Source organism: Uloborus diversus, chromosome 3, assembly GCF_026930045.1.
Source record: "Uloborus diversus isolate 005 chromosome 3, Udiv.v.3.1, whole genome shotgun sequence".
In the NCBI taxonomy this organism is placed as follows: Eukaryota; Metazoa; Arthropoda; class Arachnida; order Araneae; family Uloboridae; genus Uloborus; species Uloborus diversus.
Window position 1 is genome coordinate 153603843 of NC_072733.1, and position 16742 is coordinate 153620584.

The 16742-nt window shown below is 33.6% G+C and overlaps 1 protein-coding gene across 1 annotated transcript in view; it reads left to right on the plus strand.

Annotated features, from left to right (window-relative positions):
• LOC129218656 (uncharacterized) overlaps window positions 1-13697 on the plus strand; it is a 57481-nt gene extending 43784 nt beyond the window's left edge. Inside the window, exons 7-8 of the mRNA XM_054852976.1 lie at window positions 10813-10889; window positions 12145-13697. Of these exons, the coding sequence (XP_054708951.1) occupies window positions 10813-10889; window positions 12145-12918 (851 nt within the window). The 3' untranslated portion in view covers window positions 12919-13697. The remainder of the gene's footprint in view (window positions 1-10812; window positions 10890-12144) is intronic.
• The last annotated feature ends 3045 nt before the right edge of the window (window positions 13698-16742 follow it).

The window sequence follows — 16742 nt, forward strand, 5'->3', positions numbered from 1 at the left end:
GGGGGTCTTAATAAGTCAGAATTTAAAGTTTAGCCATCAGTGCAACATTGTTAGCAACAAAGCCAATAAGATGCTTGGGTTTATCAATAGATCTATTTCAAACAAATCTAAAGAAGTTCTTCTGCCCTTATTTAGAAGTTTGGTAAGACCCCATTTGGAGTATGCTGTTCAGTTGTGGTCTCCTTATCTTAAGAAAGACATTAATGTATTGGAAAGGGTTCAAAGGTGGGCTACAAGGCTAATAAGTGGACTTTCCCACTTAGATTATGATTCCAGGCTTAGAAGGCTTAAAATTTACCGTCTTGAGCAAAGAAGAGACCGAGGGGACATGATTCAGCTGTTTAAATTTATTAAAACGAAAGATATTACGGGGCTAAAGTTTAGCACGGAAAACAGGACAAGGTGTCATTGTTTTAAGCTATTTAAATCTCAGGCTAACATGGATATTAGGAAAAATTATTATTTTAGCAGGGTAGTGGAACCTTGGAACAGCTTACCGGAAGAGGTGGTAATGAGCAAAGGAGTAGACAGTTTTAAGAGGTCCATTGATCTTCACTGGGGATTGTAAATTGACTAGGACCAGTCTAGCTGGGCCCAGAGCCTGTTGCTGATCATCACTTTTGTATTTGTATTTTTTATGTGCCTTCAAAGGATATTAATGGTATAAGTCTGAAAAGGCACATCTTTAGGCTTCTGTACTCACAACGTAGAAAGGCCATGAGGAATAGGGAGGAATCAGGTTAAATTCCCCCGGAAATTTTTTCGAAATTGGTTGATCTGTATAGGCATAAGGATAAAAGAATCGGGAGAAGGGGTTCTAGTTCCCTTCCAAACGATATTTTCAAAGTTGATGTCAAAAAGCGTAATTTTACAATTTTCAGTAACGTTGAAGGCAGGAAAAAGAAAGGGTTCTCCCACGATTTTATTTTCTTAACTTTTTTTTTTCAAAATTGAAGTCTATTTTTTGCTATCTTTGTTTACAATAGAATGTCGAGGGCTCTTCTCAAAAATTCTCCGAAATGGAAAGTTATAGAAATACAATTTTAGGTTACCCTTGATAAATTTAATGTAACAGGGAAGCATCGGGAGCTCTCTACGAAAACGTTTCAATTTTGAACTATTAAAAAAACGAAAATCTATCTATTGAATGCAAAAAGAAAAAAAGTTTGTGGTGGCAGAACATTTGGTCATGATTTAAGTTTAAGCAGTATTTCTCAGGAGATGGGCATAGAACAATATGACTGGGTTTGTGATCCATTGATGCTTCAGCAAGAAATTTTCTTTAAAAGACGAGAAAAATCTTTAGACATCAGAAGCAATTGCTCCGTAAAACTATGGTTTAGCGATGTGCCATTTTAAGCATACTGGCTGTTAGTAAACCATGTACCTAAATATCTTTTCACCTTATGCACGAGTTGTTAAAGTTACCATTTTGAAGATGACATGATATTCTTGGCATTGACAATTTTCAAGAACAACAAAATATAACGTCCATACTTCATTCCAGTTTAACTTGGCACTGGAATTATAGCTAAGCAAACCGAATTGCAACCGTTGTCAAGTTAAGTACTTTGTGTAGCTCTTCCCATCATAAAGCTGAAAAGAAAATGCCACTAAGCCTCAACACAAGCAAAAGTGTCTCTGTCAAGTACACTGTAAAAACATTTCAGAAACATTTCTGGAAAATAATGTTCTGCTGATGGGCCCAATTTGTGCAAGTAATATATCTTGAAAAAAACAGAAATTTTATCCACTAAAATTCAGTAACTTTTCTGAAGAATTCAGAAAGATATCAGGATAATATTTTTAACAACCAAGATAATATTAAACAACGCTATCTTTAATCTCCCATATTAAAACCAGTTGAGTCTCTGGAACCTTCAGAGAAAACTTGGGTTTAATATAATAGTTTGGGATACTATAAAAGCATTATTGGAATCATGTTCAAAGCTAAGACAGATTTGCAAGCAAGTACAGTAGACTCCCAATTATCTGCGAAATTGGGTGGCACAAGTGCCTTGGTTAATAAAAATCGTTGATAAACCACAGAAAGGCAAAAATGAGGGACAAATAGGGTAAAAATTGTACTTCCTCAAAAACTTAGCTGTATTAATGCATTAAATTTTCTTCAAACAGTGAAAATAAATGCAGTACAGTAAAAATGTTTGTATTTTTGCACAACAGAACTTAACATCAATAAAGAACAAGTGTGTTTAAGATGAAGAAAGCATTAAAAATAAAACAAAAACAACCGAGTTTTTACAAATTTTTGACCAAAAAAACAGCCAAAGGTATTTGCTTTTTACTGCGAAAATACATGTTCCTGATTGTTGATTCACTCGCCGATAATTGGGAGTTTACTCTACCATGAATCAGACTCGTTGGCAATTCTTGCAAAGCTACGGAATCCAGAAACTATTCGCTCTCATTGAGAGCTTATTCAATCTGGACAAGCCACAATCGAGACGAAACCGATACACTAATAAAATACTCAATTAATCTTCATACTGGTAGTTAAAAGTATTTTTCACAACAGTGAAAAGTCTGCATTCGTGCAACTTGTAGCAATTCGGGAAACTTTTTGTCAAAAATACTTGATTTTCTGAGCAGCGGCGGACGGGATAGCATCAACTGGCCCTGGCATTTACAGGCCAGCTGGCCCCTTAAGAGTTGCTCCATGAAAAGGAGACACCCCTCTTCTCTCCCCCTCTACGTTTTTAAAATGTAAAAGAGAGAGCGGTTCCGGCTTCTCTAGTTTTAGGAGGGAGTCATCACTAGAATTTGAGGATTCAATTTAGGAGCGTTTACGAATGTGGAGAAAACGAAGAGGTAATACAAACAGCTGCATAGAAAAAAGTGCAATATTCTTGAAAGTAATGGGGGGGTCCGGGCGTGCTCCCCCGTAAAATTTTCCAAATATAGCTCTAAAAACGCATTTTTAGATAATCTTGGGCGATGTTTGTGGGCGGGGGGATATGATAAAATCCCCAACAAAAGTTTCGAAATTTGAGTCTTAAAAGCGCATGAGTAAGCTATCTTTGGACACAGTAGAAGAGGGGGGGGGGGGATTCAGGAATTCTTTCTAGGCAAAATTTCTCAATTTAAGTTCACAGAGTGCAAACTTCGATGATAATTGACGCTCTTTGGGGGAGTGGGATGTTTTTTGAATTTGAAGTTCTTTAACATGTTTGTTACCGATAAATTGATCCCCAAGTCAGTCTCTGCAGCCACACCTTATATGCAATATTGATTGAAGAGGAGGAACTTTTTTTACATTAGATTGCATGAAAACAATGTATAATTTGTAATGAACATGTATAGCGAAAATTCAGACGATCCTTAATGATATTAGGATTAGGAAGCGATCCCCCAGAAAATTGTTCAAATTATAAGTTCTAAGAACCTACATGTGTGGACTTTCTTTGATGACTGAGGAAAACAGATAAGGTAAGGAATCAGTGGGGTAGTTGCCATATCTCAAAGAGCTTCAGGTGGACGACATGTTAAGCAATCATGAAAACATTAGCCCTGTGTTACCATCAGCTGATGTCTCCTGGACTTAGACCCATAGCAAGGTCAAAAAAGTACCTTCTACGTTTTTTGTACTTCCCGTGCATGAAATGGGTGGTCGTTTAATTATTTCAGACATATCTTAAACAGAGGGGTCGAGAATGGGTTCAGCTTTCAGTTTAAGAGCAAGTAATTAGTAGATCTAAGTATTGACAATCTGAACCTAATCGTAAATATAATATTTACTCTGGGGGTTTCTCTTCGGAAATGTTTCCGAGTTTGTAGTCTTAAAAATGCACTTGAGGCAATCTTTGGTAATGTTAGGGGGCAAAAAGGTTTGGGGGCTCTCCCGGAGAATTTTTGCAAAATTGTAGCTCTAAAAATGCTGCTTTATATGTTTTTTTATGATTTGTGTTATATTATTGCCTTCTAGATAGTCTTTGCATAAGTTAGGAAGGTTCGGGAGCGCTTTCCCGGTAATATTTTGAAATTGAAGCTTTATAAACGCTATTGTTATATCACTAATTATGTTAAGGATATAGAATAACTCTTTGGAAATTCTTGAAAATTTTAACTCTAAAAACCCAGGTTTAGACTATCTTTAATGCATTCTTGATGATCTTAGGTAATGTTAGGGAGTGAAGAGGTTCAGGGGCTGTTTTCGAAATTGAAATCTAAAAAATGGGATTGTAGGTCTTCTTTGATAACGTAAAGAAGACCGATAATTTTCGAAGTTGAAGCTAAAAAAAAAAACCTTATTTTAGTCGACTTTCCACGTCGTGAGGGGAAAGAGTTTTCGAGAGATTTCCCCTGGAACTTTCTCGAAATTGGAGCCCAAACCAAATTAAAGGCGACCTTTAATGATGCTGGCCAGTATGTTGGGGACGTTCCGACGAAAAATTTTCGAAGTTATCTTTTAAAACTCAGTTTTTAGAAGACAATCTTTGGTGTTAGTGGATGAAGCTGTTCGGGGACTGAAATTTGAATTCTAAAACACAGTTGTAGATAAACTTTGCTGATGTTATCAGGGTTTGGGGGCTCTTCCCTGAAAGCTTTTTGGAATTGAAGCCCTAAAAACGCTATTTCAGACCTTCTTAGGTGGTATAAGGGGGAGGAGGTGTTTGATGACCTCTGAAAATTTTCTAAATGAAAGTCGTAAAAACGAAATTTTTGATGATTTTTAAGGATGGGGTAGAGAGGTTTCTGTAGGATTTGGGTGATCACTCACCTGGAAGCTTTTAGAATTTGAAGTCCTAAATATGAATTGTTGGCCATCTTTGATGATGGTAAGCGATAGGAGAACGGACTGGGCTCCGATCTGGCAACTCTTTCTCGTCCCTCTTTGGCTGCCTTGGTGGTGTAAAATGAAAATATAAGATTCGAGGACCTCCCTCCCTTCCGCATTCTTGGCTAAATCCCTATCTTATTTTATTAAATAATTCATGCAAATGTTGTGGAGAAACCTTCCCCCAGTATTTCTTTTCCAAGACCATTTTAATTCTTTGGGTTTTTCATAGTGAAAGTTTCAATTTCCAGCCTGATGTTTGTACTTGTTTGAAACTAAAGCGTTTGCGATTCATTAAAATAATCTTTTTACATTTTGGACTGATGTGGTACTTATCAATGACAGAATAGGTCTTCATTTCGCGACTTTATTTTAGTTTAAATATCTAGCTTGAAATTTATATTAAAAATTATAGCTTGGGGGCTATTGGCTTAGGGGCGGTTACTTACTGCTAAATACTGGTGTGACTATTCATTATAATATTTTAAATCTCCCTCCCTGCATTTTAACTTTTTTTTATATTTAAAACATGTTTTGGCGCCTCCTACGAAATTGACATGATTAATTATCTATTCATTTCTTGTATTAAACTGAAACTTGTCATGAGTTTATACCAGTGTCGGCTCGTGGCTTAATTCGGGCTCGCTGTTATCAGAAGCGCCCCGATGGTCACCGTGGCCTCCCAAAAGTTTCTTTATTTGGCAAATTTGGAGACCATATAGTTTTTTTGGTCTAATGTATTTTCTAATTATGTTTAAGTAGCTAATTTTTTATCATTCGGTAAAGTTCGAAGTTTCATTTTGTGAATTAAGAATGTAACCCCTCTCCTCTCAAAAATTTTAGTTCGGGGTGCCTCTGGCATTTGTACCAGTTTGTAGTTTCCACAAAACAAAAGAAAAACAGATCGTGGTTTTATCGCCGTCTGAAAGCCTAACTGATGATAAAGCATTATCAATAAGCTGTTTGTCAAAAGCAGGCAAAAGTACATCAACAGTTATTGCAAAAGAGTCGAATCAAAATTGCCCGATCTTATTTTACTGTACATTTTGTTTCTTCATGGTTCTCTGTAGTTTAATGGTGTAAAAAAAGTTAATTTTTCTAGAAAGTAATTCATACAGTTAGCAAATTCAAAGAGAAAAATGTTTATGGGTATCGTCAGTTTGAACATGATTTGATTCCCCTTGAAAAGTTGGATGTGTTAGTCCAAAAAGACCACAATTGACTTCATAAAGACACTGCGGTGTCCTTATTAACGTACCGACGGATCGGGTGGAGGGATATGATCCTGATGTATATACTGCCCAGACGTGCACAGGAGTGACCTACAGAAGATAACGACTTATCAGTGCCCCAAATGTGACAATTGATCCTTCTCATTTCCATTGAAGTAAATATTGAATTTTTTAAAAATGTTACGTTATTGAGTCTTCCAGACGAATTGACAATAAAGAATTTTTCAATTGTTTTTAGTTTCATTGTACTTTTGGCATCTTTTCAGAGTTGGCCCTATTGGAGGGACACGTGCGCCTAGTAAGGCCAAATCGCCATTCTTGGTTATAACTGCTGAAAAACATAATTGATACCTTAATTGCAATTTACTTATTTTGAGCTTCTCCTCAAGCGTCAAAGTTGAAATTGGTAGTTTTAGAAAATAATCCACTTGATTATTTTTTAAAAGTTCGAGGAAAGCAATTTCAATAATATATTTTTATATTTAAAAACACCAAACACAAGCCACTAGTAATAAATGACAAAAGGCGTTAATCTAACTCATATTACACCCTCGATACCAACACCCTCTCTGGGATAATGCAGTAGCATTAACTTTCACTTTAGCATGCTTCGTTATTATATATCTTCATATAAATAATATTGGATGATCGAGTAACCCGCATGATTCAACAATGAAAATCGCGCCACGGCATGATAATTTGATAACATGTTTTGGTAATGTTTAACATGCAGGGAAAGGCTTCATTGTGACAAGGCTGAACTCGATCCGAGAACTTAACTGTTTTACTAGTAAGACAGTAATTATAAAGAATGAAGGTAAAAATTAACGTGACTGGAGTGAGGATTAAAATTTCAACCTCCAAAATATCACTAAACAGACAATTGCTCCGTTCAAATGTAGAAGCAATTTTCACTCATCATACCATGACGGGCGGTTTTCTAGTTGATACCTAATAACAATTGGATCAAATTACGAAACTGGTAACTAATTTTTCTAGAAACATGCAGTTTACTTAATCAGCAATATATTCTTTTCATAAGAAATTTAATTTACTTTTAGTTTTCTCAGTGTAATAATTTAGGTTTGTTCAGTGTTAGAATACTCTAGCGTAGAAAAGGCATGAAAATAAGCCCTACATGATTAAGACTTATTACTTTAACAAAATATCATAACTTACCGGAAAATTGAAAAAATCTCACCCAGTGAAAACTATATTAGGAACAGCTCTTAATTCAAAAATACAAAGTCTGAACTCTTATTGTATTAGCACAACACTGAAAACCAACTGCACCTAAATTCAAACTGCAACTTAAAAAGTGGCAAACGCCTTTTTGAAAATAAAATCTCCATTCAGAAATTTCGAGAATGAGAGTGAAGTTAAATAAAGAAAAATAAACAAATTAAAATACGTGTTCCATGGAATGAAATCAGAGGGAACCCAAAATATTGTAAACCCCAGTACCTGATAGTAACAGCCGTTTAAGATTAAAGAAAAGGAAAAAGTGAATTAAAAATCCATCAAAAAAGAGAGAGAGAAAACTGGGAGAGAGCTATGAAAGAACTTTTCCTTTCCCCGTGGGGTGGGCTCCGAGATTTCTACCCTTTGCTTCACTGAAACATTGTATAAGCGACACGAGACGAGACACTTTCCTCCCACTTGCTTCTACTATTGCCATTGGACGAAGATGGTTTTCCATGGGGAAGGACCCGGCCCAAACACATCGTTCGGGGTGACATCGCTTGCCGTTTTCGTTACTTTGGTTCAATCATCGCAGTTAGTTAAGCTGTGGGCCGCCGTTAAAAAGGCCCAAAGGAACGTTCTTAAGGAGCTAACGCTAGTTAACAGAAAAGCGAAACTTTTTTTTTCTTTATATATTAGCAATGAGCAGAGTGCTAGAAATTTAAAATCAGTTTCATGCCCTGATTTTTTAAAAACTGAAACACCAGAAAATAATTTTTAACAATTTATTTAATTATGTACCTGGAACCCTTAGTGATGAGCCGCCACTGGTTTATACTATGTACAGAATTTTTTTTTTCATTAAAAATTTTTTCGAAACGTACATAAGTTAAATTATAATAAAGAACTGTAGATTTTCCTAAATAATACTCAAAGGTTTAGTTGCTTAATACTCAAACGTTGCATTTTCTTTTAAAATTTTGCTGAAAAAATACTTTTTGTTACTGGAATTCCACTTTTCATTTTCTTATTAATATTTAAATTTTTTAATGCTGAGAGCATTTTTTTTCTTTCTTTTATTTATTATTATTTTTTTTGTTCATCACTTAAAATTGGCAGCCTTCTCCGGCGACAGCCCTACCGTGACGTGTTCATTGTCCCCCACGAACTAAAGGCAGCAGTTACGGCTTTAGAAGGTCCTGGACAGTTATGCAACAAAATAATCTTATCGAGCGATGAATTTACCGATGCACAGAAAACCATGTTATTACTCACAACATGAGTTTGTAGTTTTTTTTTAAATTTTGCGACCATTACTTTTCTTTCAGCGATTTCCTTACAAGTCATTGAGAAATCTACCGGATTATTATGCTATTGTCACAGATATTTAAATATTTTTTTTAAAAAAGGAGGAAAGGTGGGGAAAAAAAGAAAAATCATGTTTTTTTTTTTTGTGTGTGTACTATTTAATTGTAAAATTCAATACAGCCCAAACAGAAGCGGCCCACCAAGCAAATGCCCGGCTTTCCACCGGCCCCATCCGCACCTGTTTCTGAGGAAGAGACTAAAAACTGAAGTCCAGAAACATTCCGCGGAAATAATCAGCAACATTTCAAAAAATTTTAAAGTGCGATTGTGAGGACTTTCTGGCTGTAAAAAGCACTAAATTTCATGGTGAATTTTAATTCAATTTCTGAAGAAACTGAAATACTTTTTAAATATTTCACATGTTTAAAAGATTAGTTGTTATATCCATATGGAAACACTTTTTTTTCTCTTTCTTGCCTTGATAAGTAAATGATGAAAGCATTGTTTATATTGACACATAAAATTTACTTCAATGCGCTGCAAGGATTGAGCCAACTATCAAGTGTGCCATAATATAAAAAAGGTTGAGATATACTGTGATAGACTACGTCCCTAATATTTTGCATACTCAGGGGTCTAGCCAGAGGATATTTGGGTCCGTTAACGGACCCTTCACAAAAATCCGGTCAAACAAAACGGACCTTTCACAAAATCCCGGTCAAACAAAACGGACCTTTCACAAAATCTCGATCAAACAAAACGGACCCTTTACAAAATTCTGATAAACAAGATCGGATTTTTCACAAATTGTTTATTGAAAGAGCAAATCAGAAAGCAAAATAACGCATATTTCTGTGTATAAACCGATAATTTTTAGAACCTTCTTTGAAGTCAAATTAGAGGGATCAGCTTATACAAAATCGGCTAATTTTGTAAAAAAAAAAAAAAGGGGGCACTCTTAGTGCGATGCTCCTGCAAGCTATAAATAATTGCTCAAATAAATATAATGGTTGTTTGTTTGTTTAATCACGGCTAATTAGCAGCGATGTTGTTGTGAACTTTTCTGAAAACGCATTGATAAGCACTTTTTCACCAGCTCATGATTAATTAAACAATAATAATATATGTCTGCGAAATGAACTTAGAACTGCAAAAAAAAAATTACATGGGTTTTGATTTTTTGATGCTAACAAGGATGCTTAACTTTAAATAAATTCTTTTAATTACCTTTTTTTTCTTTAGATGTCTACATTTTGAAAAATGCTATCTTTTAACATCCAATGTGAGAATCATATTTTGTTCTTTTTTCAAGCTAACTTCGCTTTATTAGGATGTAAATAAATGAAAAGTCTCTTTATTTCCGTTAGAACTCTCATTTCAAGTTTTTAAAGCAAAATTCCATTTTTTGTTAAGGGTAAAAAATTAAAATGGTTTTTTTAATGGTTTATTTTATTTATTTATTTTTTTTGCTTCAACTGTGTCCACAGATATTAATGAAATGTTTATCATAGGACTCTAAAATGCAATTTTAAAATAATTTTATCAAAAATATTTCTTTCTCTTTGCATCCGCTATGGGAATCCGATTTTTCGAATTTTTGATGTTTATTATGCTTTGTTAAGAGGTAAACAATTAATATCTTTTAATTTTTGTTAAAATCACGGAATTTTTAAGTTTTAAACGAAATTCTGTGCTTTTTAAGAGTGTCTTGGGTCAAAAAGTTAAATGCTGAAAATGTTCTATTCTGAATTTTATTTTATTTATTTTTTTGTTACAATTATTTTAGATACTGTACAGAAATATTTCTAGTAAAATTTAACATAATGTAGAATGGTAGATAAATATTGATACTTAAGAGAGCGATGCCCCCCCCCCCCCCTCGCCAAATATCAGAACAAAAATCCAGAATGATATTCTCGACATAGAAGAGGAAAACACTCAACTTTTCCATTGATGCAGTTTGTGCCTTCTCTAAATTCTAAAATTTCGTTTTAACAATTTTTTTTTTTTTTTTTTTTGCGAAATTATTTGATTTTTCACAAAAAACGGACCCTGTGAAAAATCCTGGACAGACCCCTGATACTATTAATACAAAGCTTTCTCTTGAATTCAAGGTCTACAAATAGATTTATGTTGCCTATAGTTTGAACCTATTTGCAAACAATACCTAATAAACATTTTACTTACACTTAAAATGACAGTCTTTTATTTACTTTATTACTGTAGAATGATGTGGTACGGCTTTTAGTTTACCATTTTGTATTACACTTCAATTAAAGTTTGACTATTTTTTAGTGATTTACGAGGTTTTTTCGGGGAAAAAGAATTTTGATTTTGGAAGACAACCTGATCCTATTCAAGGCACTGGAATTGTAAGTTGTCTCTTATATCATGTTACTTATATATTTTTTTGTTAAAATATACGTGTTATAAATTGGAGTTAATGTGCTTTAGTGATGATCTTTATATGCTGGATAATAAACTCCCAATTATCTGCAGAGATTCATATTTTTTTAGGCAAGTATTTGACTTGGTTGCATACTTTTATGACTTTAATTAGCAAGATATTAATTAGAAATTTTTTTTCTACCTTTGTTCTCCTTCAGAAAATAACTGATACTTGCGTTTTTTTTTTCTTTGTTTCTCCCTTCTTTCCTTTTCAAGGCCATATCACTTTTATAGTGCCTGTTTCTAGCAGAAGTGCAAAACCTAATATGGCGCATTTTATGAATTCTTTTGAATTGCCTCATCTATTCTGTTTGAAGAAAATTTAAGACATGTGCTGACCTTGGAATGGCTCCAGCAAAATTGGGTTAAGTAAGAGGCATGCTATGTCAAAACTTAATGTACTGTCCATTAATGTACCACAGGCGGTAAGGAGGGGGCAAAGCCCCATGCTGCACCAAAAATTAATGTACTGCCGCAGGCAACAAGGAGGGGAAAAGCACCCAAAGTACGCCAACGTGCCGCAGGCTAGCTGCATGAGCCACCTTAGACAGCGAGATTGAGTGCAGCTAATCTATCCGTCCTGAGGGCTAGTTTTAACTGAACAACTGCAAAATAGGTTTTTATACTGTCCTATTTCTCCCCCCCCCCCTCCCCCCGTTCCAACAACGTCATACTTTCCATCACGGAAACTTGAACAGTTAAAACCTGATTTTTAGATCAACACTACGAACAGATTTTTAGATGTACACTAATTGCTGATTTTTAGATGTACACTACTTACTGATTTTTAGATCTAAACTACTTACACACGTAAACAAGTAACCAAACAAGTTTGTTTGAAAAAATTCCTTTCCCCTTCCTTACTTACATGTTTTTAGTTGACCTAGCTTGATTTGTTTCAGAAAATCTGTTTGAAGGATTTGCTTGCATATGAATGTTATCCATTTGCTATGATGAGCGATCCTTTTTTTGCTTTTACATACACTGTTATAGCTTTAGCTATAATTAAGTGTATGCTAGTGTACAGTTGTTTTAAGCTGTTGTATACAAAAGTATAATTTTTTACCTGTTTTGCGGATTACCTGCTGTTACTGTACTACCCTATTATGCGGATAATCAGGAGTTAACTGTATATTAAACCAGTTCATCATATCTTACATTTTCTTTGCATCATTTCAGTCTGTTTTTGTTATGCCTTCTTCAAGTGCAAGATGTGCTCAACTTCCTAGAGCTGTTGACAAAGTTCCATTTTACATAGCTCTTAAAAAATTGCGAGACCATCTTTGTGGTGCATTGCCTGATCTAGACTTTTCGGAAGTTTCATTTCCGGATGTTAAACTGAAAGTGGAAGTGAAGGAAGATACTCACGACGAGTGTTTTACAGACTTTCATAGAAATGATGTTAGTGCTACAGTGCATCGCAGTCTACAGACACCTGACTCAGAAGTGAGAATGATGATACCAGTACAAAGGGGAAAGCGTGGTAGGAAAAGAAAAGCTGATTTAGGAAGATATCCCCCTGTTCAGCAGGAAACTGTTTGTCCTCGACCTCGAGGACGTGGTTCTGGAAGACGTGGAAGAGGTAGAAGACCAGTAGATCATGGAGGATATAGCTCATCTGGATCATCTTGGTCAGGGCAATCTACTGTTACATCTCCATATTTTCCCACTGATTCTGCTCCACAGCATAATTGGCAACATTGGCATGAAAATCAGAATGGAGCTGAATCTTCATTTCCAGATCATTCTCAAACTCATATCAACCCAATTCATAATTATCAACTATCACATACAGAGCATGCTGCCAAGCAGCCAATAAATAACCAATACTATGGGGGTTATTCTAGACCTTACATGGATTACTCTCAGGCTGACTGTTCGTATGTACCTCAAGTTGATACATATGCCAAGGTAAAAGATGAATGTTATGATACCAATTTTAGTGAATATTAAAGAAGTATTATGTTATTATGAAGGTCCTTTTCCTAAAACAATGACAGTTTCTCTCAAAAATGAAGGAGAGACATCAAAGTGACATTTCTTTGTTATATGAATGGTAGCAGTTTTTATGTGTTCAGTGCCATTTTTATTGAATGGTATTTTAAAAATATTTTTGGTTGTTGTCCCCCCCCCCCTAATTTTGAATTCCTATGTAGTTGTTTTGATTTGTTTATTAATATTTTGCTGTCTCTTTTTATGTCCTCTTTTGTCATAAAACTCCTCTAAACTGAGGAGTCTAATCTCCACTGCCTGTTTACATTAATTGGATTATAGTCTAGTCTGTTTTTACCATCTTGTCGTTTACATCCTGAATGTTTTGATATCTGTAAATGGTTCAAATAGATTTTTAAATTTTCATTACCATCATGTTCCTCAAAGATGTACAATGCAAATCAGCACAGAATGAAGGGCAATTTATCTGTGCTGTGTAACTGCATTTTCCTAGATATTTTCTTGAAACATGCTTTAGAATTTTATTTCATTTTCTGCTTTAATATAGTTTCAACGTTCTACTGCTCTTGCTGATTTTGTTAAGAGAGCATATAGTGAGTGATCTTTTGCATAAGCTACAAGCTGTTGATTTTTAAATGCTCAACATGAGCAATAATAGCAAGTTTCCTAGCATTATTTTTATCTACAGAGTAAGATTTTCTCCTTGCCTTTCAAGGAGTCATGGTACAAAACTGAAATACTAGTTTCCCTTAGCCTTACAGAATAATTTTGAATACACTTCAAGGACATACATCAGGGCAAATGTTGTAAAATATTAAGTGTTCTTAGTAAAACTGGCAACTCTTTTATTGTGTAAAAAATAAATGACTTTTTCATAACCTTTGCATAAGTTATCTTCTGTGTTGTATACCATACCATTCTTAAGCATTGGTTTCCCCGTCATGCGAACATTCATCTCATTCTATCGCCTCATATTTATCTGACTCCAAACAATGTACTCTGGCAATTAGTAGGCGATAGAATTTTAATCTTTCTGTGTGCTTTTAATTTGCTGGTGCAGACTTAAGTGTTCATATTTTTAAAAATGTAAACAATAATTTTGCATTTGTTGATTTACAAGTAAATGTGATACAAATTTTTATACCATTTTTATAGCTTCCTCATTTGACCATCTTTTTGTGCATCTTTTTGTGCTGTTATTGTTTGGTTAAACAATTGTGCAATTTTATTTCCTTTGCAAGTTAAATACATATCATCGTCAGTTTTCTTTTGCTAAAGATGTGTGTATTCCTTGTTATGCAATTATATAATCATCGGTATTTAAAATTAGGTTTTTGATTATTTTTTTTTTTTTTTAATTTGAAATATATCTCTTTACATTCAATATTTTTACTGAAGATTTTTCAAAAGTTTTAATGAAGTTTGATTTTAAAATCAAATATTTTGCATTGGTGTAAGTTACAAATGATAAGTTTTAAACCGCCTGAAATTTCAAGATAATTATTAGACTTGATGTGTTTGTTTTGTTGTAGCTCTTAACTGACAAATATAGTTTTTTTCCCTTATCTTTGGTGCATTTCTGAAATATTTATTAGTTTCCACTTAGATTTAAAAAATATTCATTTGCAATAGATACATGTGTGCATTTTAGTTTCATATAATTACTAAATTTATCATTGATTCAGCACCATGGTATAATGTAAATTGCATTAGTGTCAAGAATTCACAAGTTAAGAAAGAAGAATTAAAACGATTTTTCTCTTTATAGACGAAATGCATTATAGAAAACAATCTAGTATTGGTGTGGTTTCAGTTATGGTTAAAGTTATATTGACATGTTTCTAATGATATGCAGTGTTTTTTATCCTTTTTTTTTTTTTTTGTCAACAAAAGAAAGAAAAAAAGAGTGAAATGCTTTAATTACTTATACCGAATATCAGATTAGTTTTGTATAACTTTTTTTTTAAAAATGTTCATAATGTTTACATTCTTTTGTCAGAGCATTCATGAACTAAAAATGAGTATAGAAAACATGTACTAATATTAATCATTTTGATGTTGACTTAAATTACATTTATTATGTTTTCAAATTTTCAGCATGGTGTTTGAATAAATTAAATTTTATTTGGGCCGTTATACATAAAGAGTTTTCAACTGCATTGATCTTATTTTGCATGTTAAAGCCACTTATATGTATATGTTAAGTTTAAGGTAAGTTTTGTGATTATTTCAATGGGAGAAAAGTCTTACCCCTCCCCACTAGATATAAAATTTAATTTCTACTATAAGTATGTTTTTTGAATAATAAACTACAACTTTTCTTTGATTTAGGGTGAATAAACTTGAGATCATCCAATTTACTCAATGCATAATATTTGTTTAAAATGTCTTTCAAAAATCTGTAGCTGTTTGGAGGTTTATTTGAGCACAATATGTGCACTTGCTTAAAATCATTTTTGATTGCTTTCTATACATAAGTTAATTTGTAGCTTTTATTAATGCTATGCTGCATATTTTATATATTTGTTGACCAATAAAGCATCTATTTCATGTGATATTAAGGACCTACTTAATTATTTGTGCAATAATTATGTGAATTAATTTTCATTCAGATCTTGAAATGTATATCTGAAGGTTTTCAAAATTCAGTATTTTTTGATGAAAATATCTGTTGTTTCAACTATGGTAGTTATTTCTATACCTTCATTTACATTTCACTAATTTGGGAAAAGTAATTCAGTGTCAGAATATTTATCAGCGAATGTAGTAAGTTACTATGCCATATTTCATCATTATGTGTTATTCATTTGACAGGGATGCTGCCATAGGGTTTTTGTTTTTTTTTTTTTTCATTTTAAAGAGTACTCTTAATGAATTTCAATATATTAAGAGAACATTGAGTTCCCATTTATTAAATTACTAGAAAATTGCCCATCAAGATATGACGAGTGAAAATTGCTTCTACATTTAAACAAAGCAATTGCCTGATTGGAGATATTTTGATAGTTAAAATTTTATTCCCAACTCCAGTAGATTAACCCAAAACTCCAGTAGATAGCGTTTATTGTTCACCATTTTTTCATTTCTTCATTCCCCTGAAATGACATTCCCCAGTAGAACAGTTAAGTTACTGAATCAAGTTCAGCCTCGTCACAATAAAGCCTTTCCCTGCATTTTAAATATTACCAAAACATATCATCAAATTGTCTTGCCGTGGTGCGAGTTTCATTGTTGATGATGTCAGGAGCATTACTCGATCATTGGCTATTATATACTGTCTGCCTCTGGCAAGTTCAGATCCGCTTGCCGGCCGATTAAACAATTCCATTTATTGAAATAGGGGTGAGGAAAAACGACTGAAGTTCAAAAGACTGAATGGCCCTAATACATTGTGTGGCTTATCATGATTTAAATCTAAGTATTTCTCATTTGATAAGACCTTTCTTTAAACATATTTTTATTTTTTTATTCTTATTTATTTATTTTTTTTTTTTTTATTTTCATTGTGTATTAATTACTCCTTACCAAATGACACTCATATTTTTTCTGTTCCTGTATTTTGAGATTTTTCTCTCATCTCTTTTAACTAATTTATTGTTGCTGATGCACATTTAAAATTTGATTGGTTTTTCTCAAGGTTTGGGGGAGAAGGAAGCAGCATCCCTGTTCAATATTCGTCATTTCATTTTTACCTATATTTTCTTTATGCTGTGGGATAATCATGATTAAATGTTGGGTGGGGTTTTTTATAAGAAATAACAAAGTAAAAAAACAGGCTTACCTTTCCTACAGCAGATTTTAAGAAAAGGGTTTTCTTAGTAAAA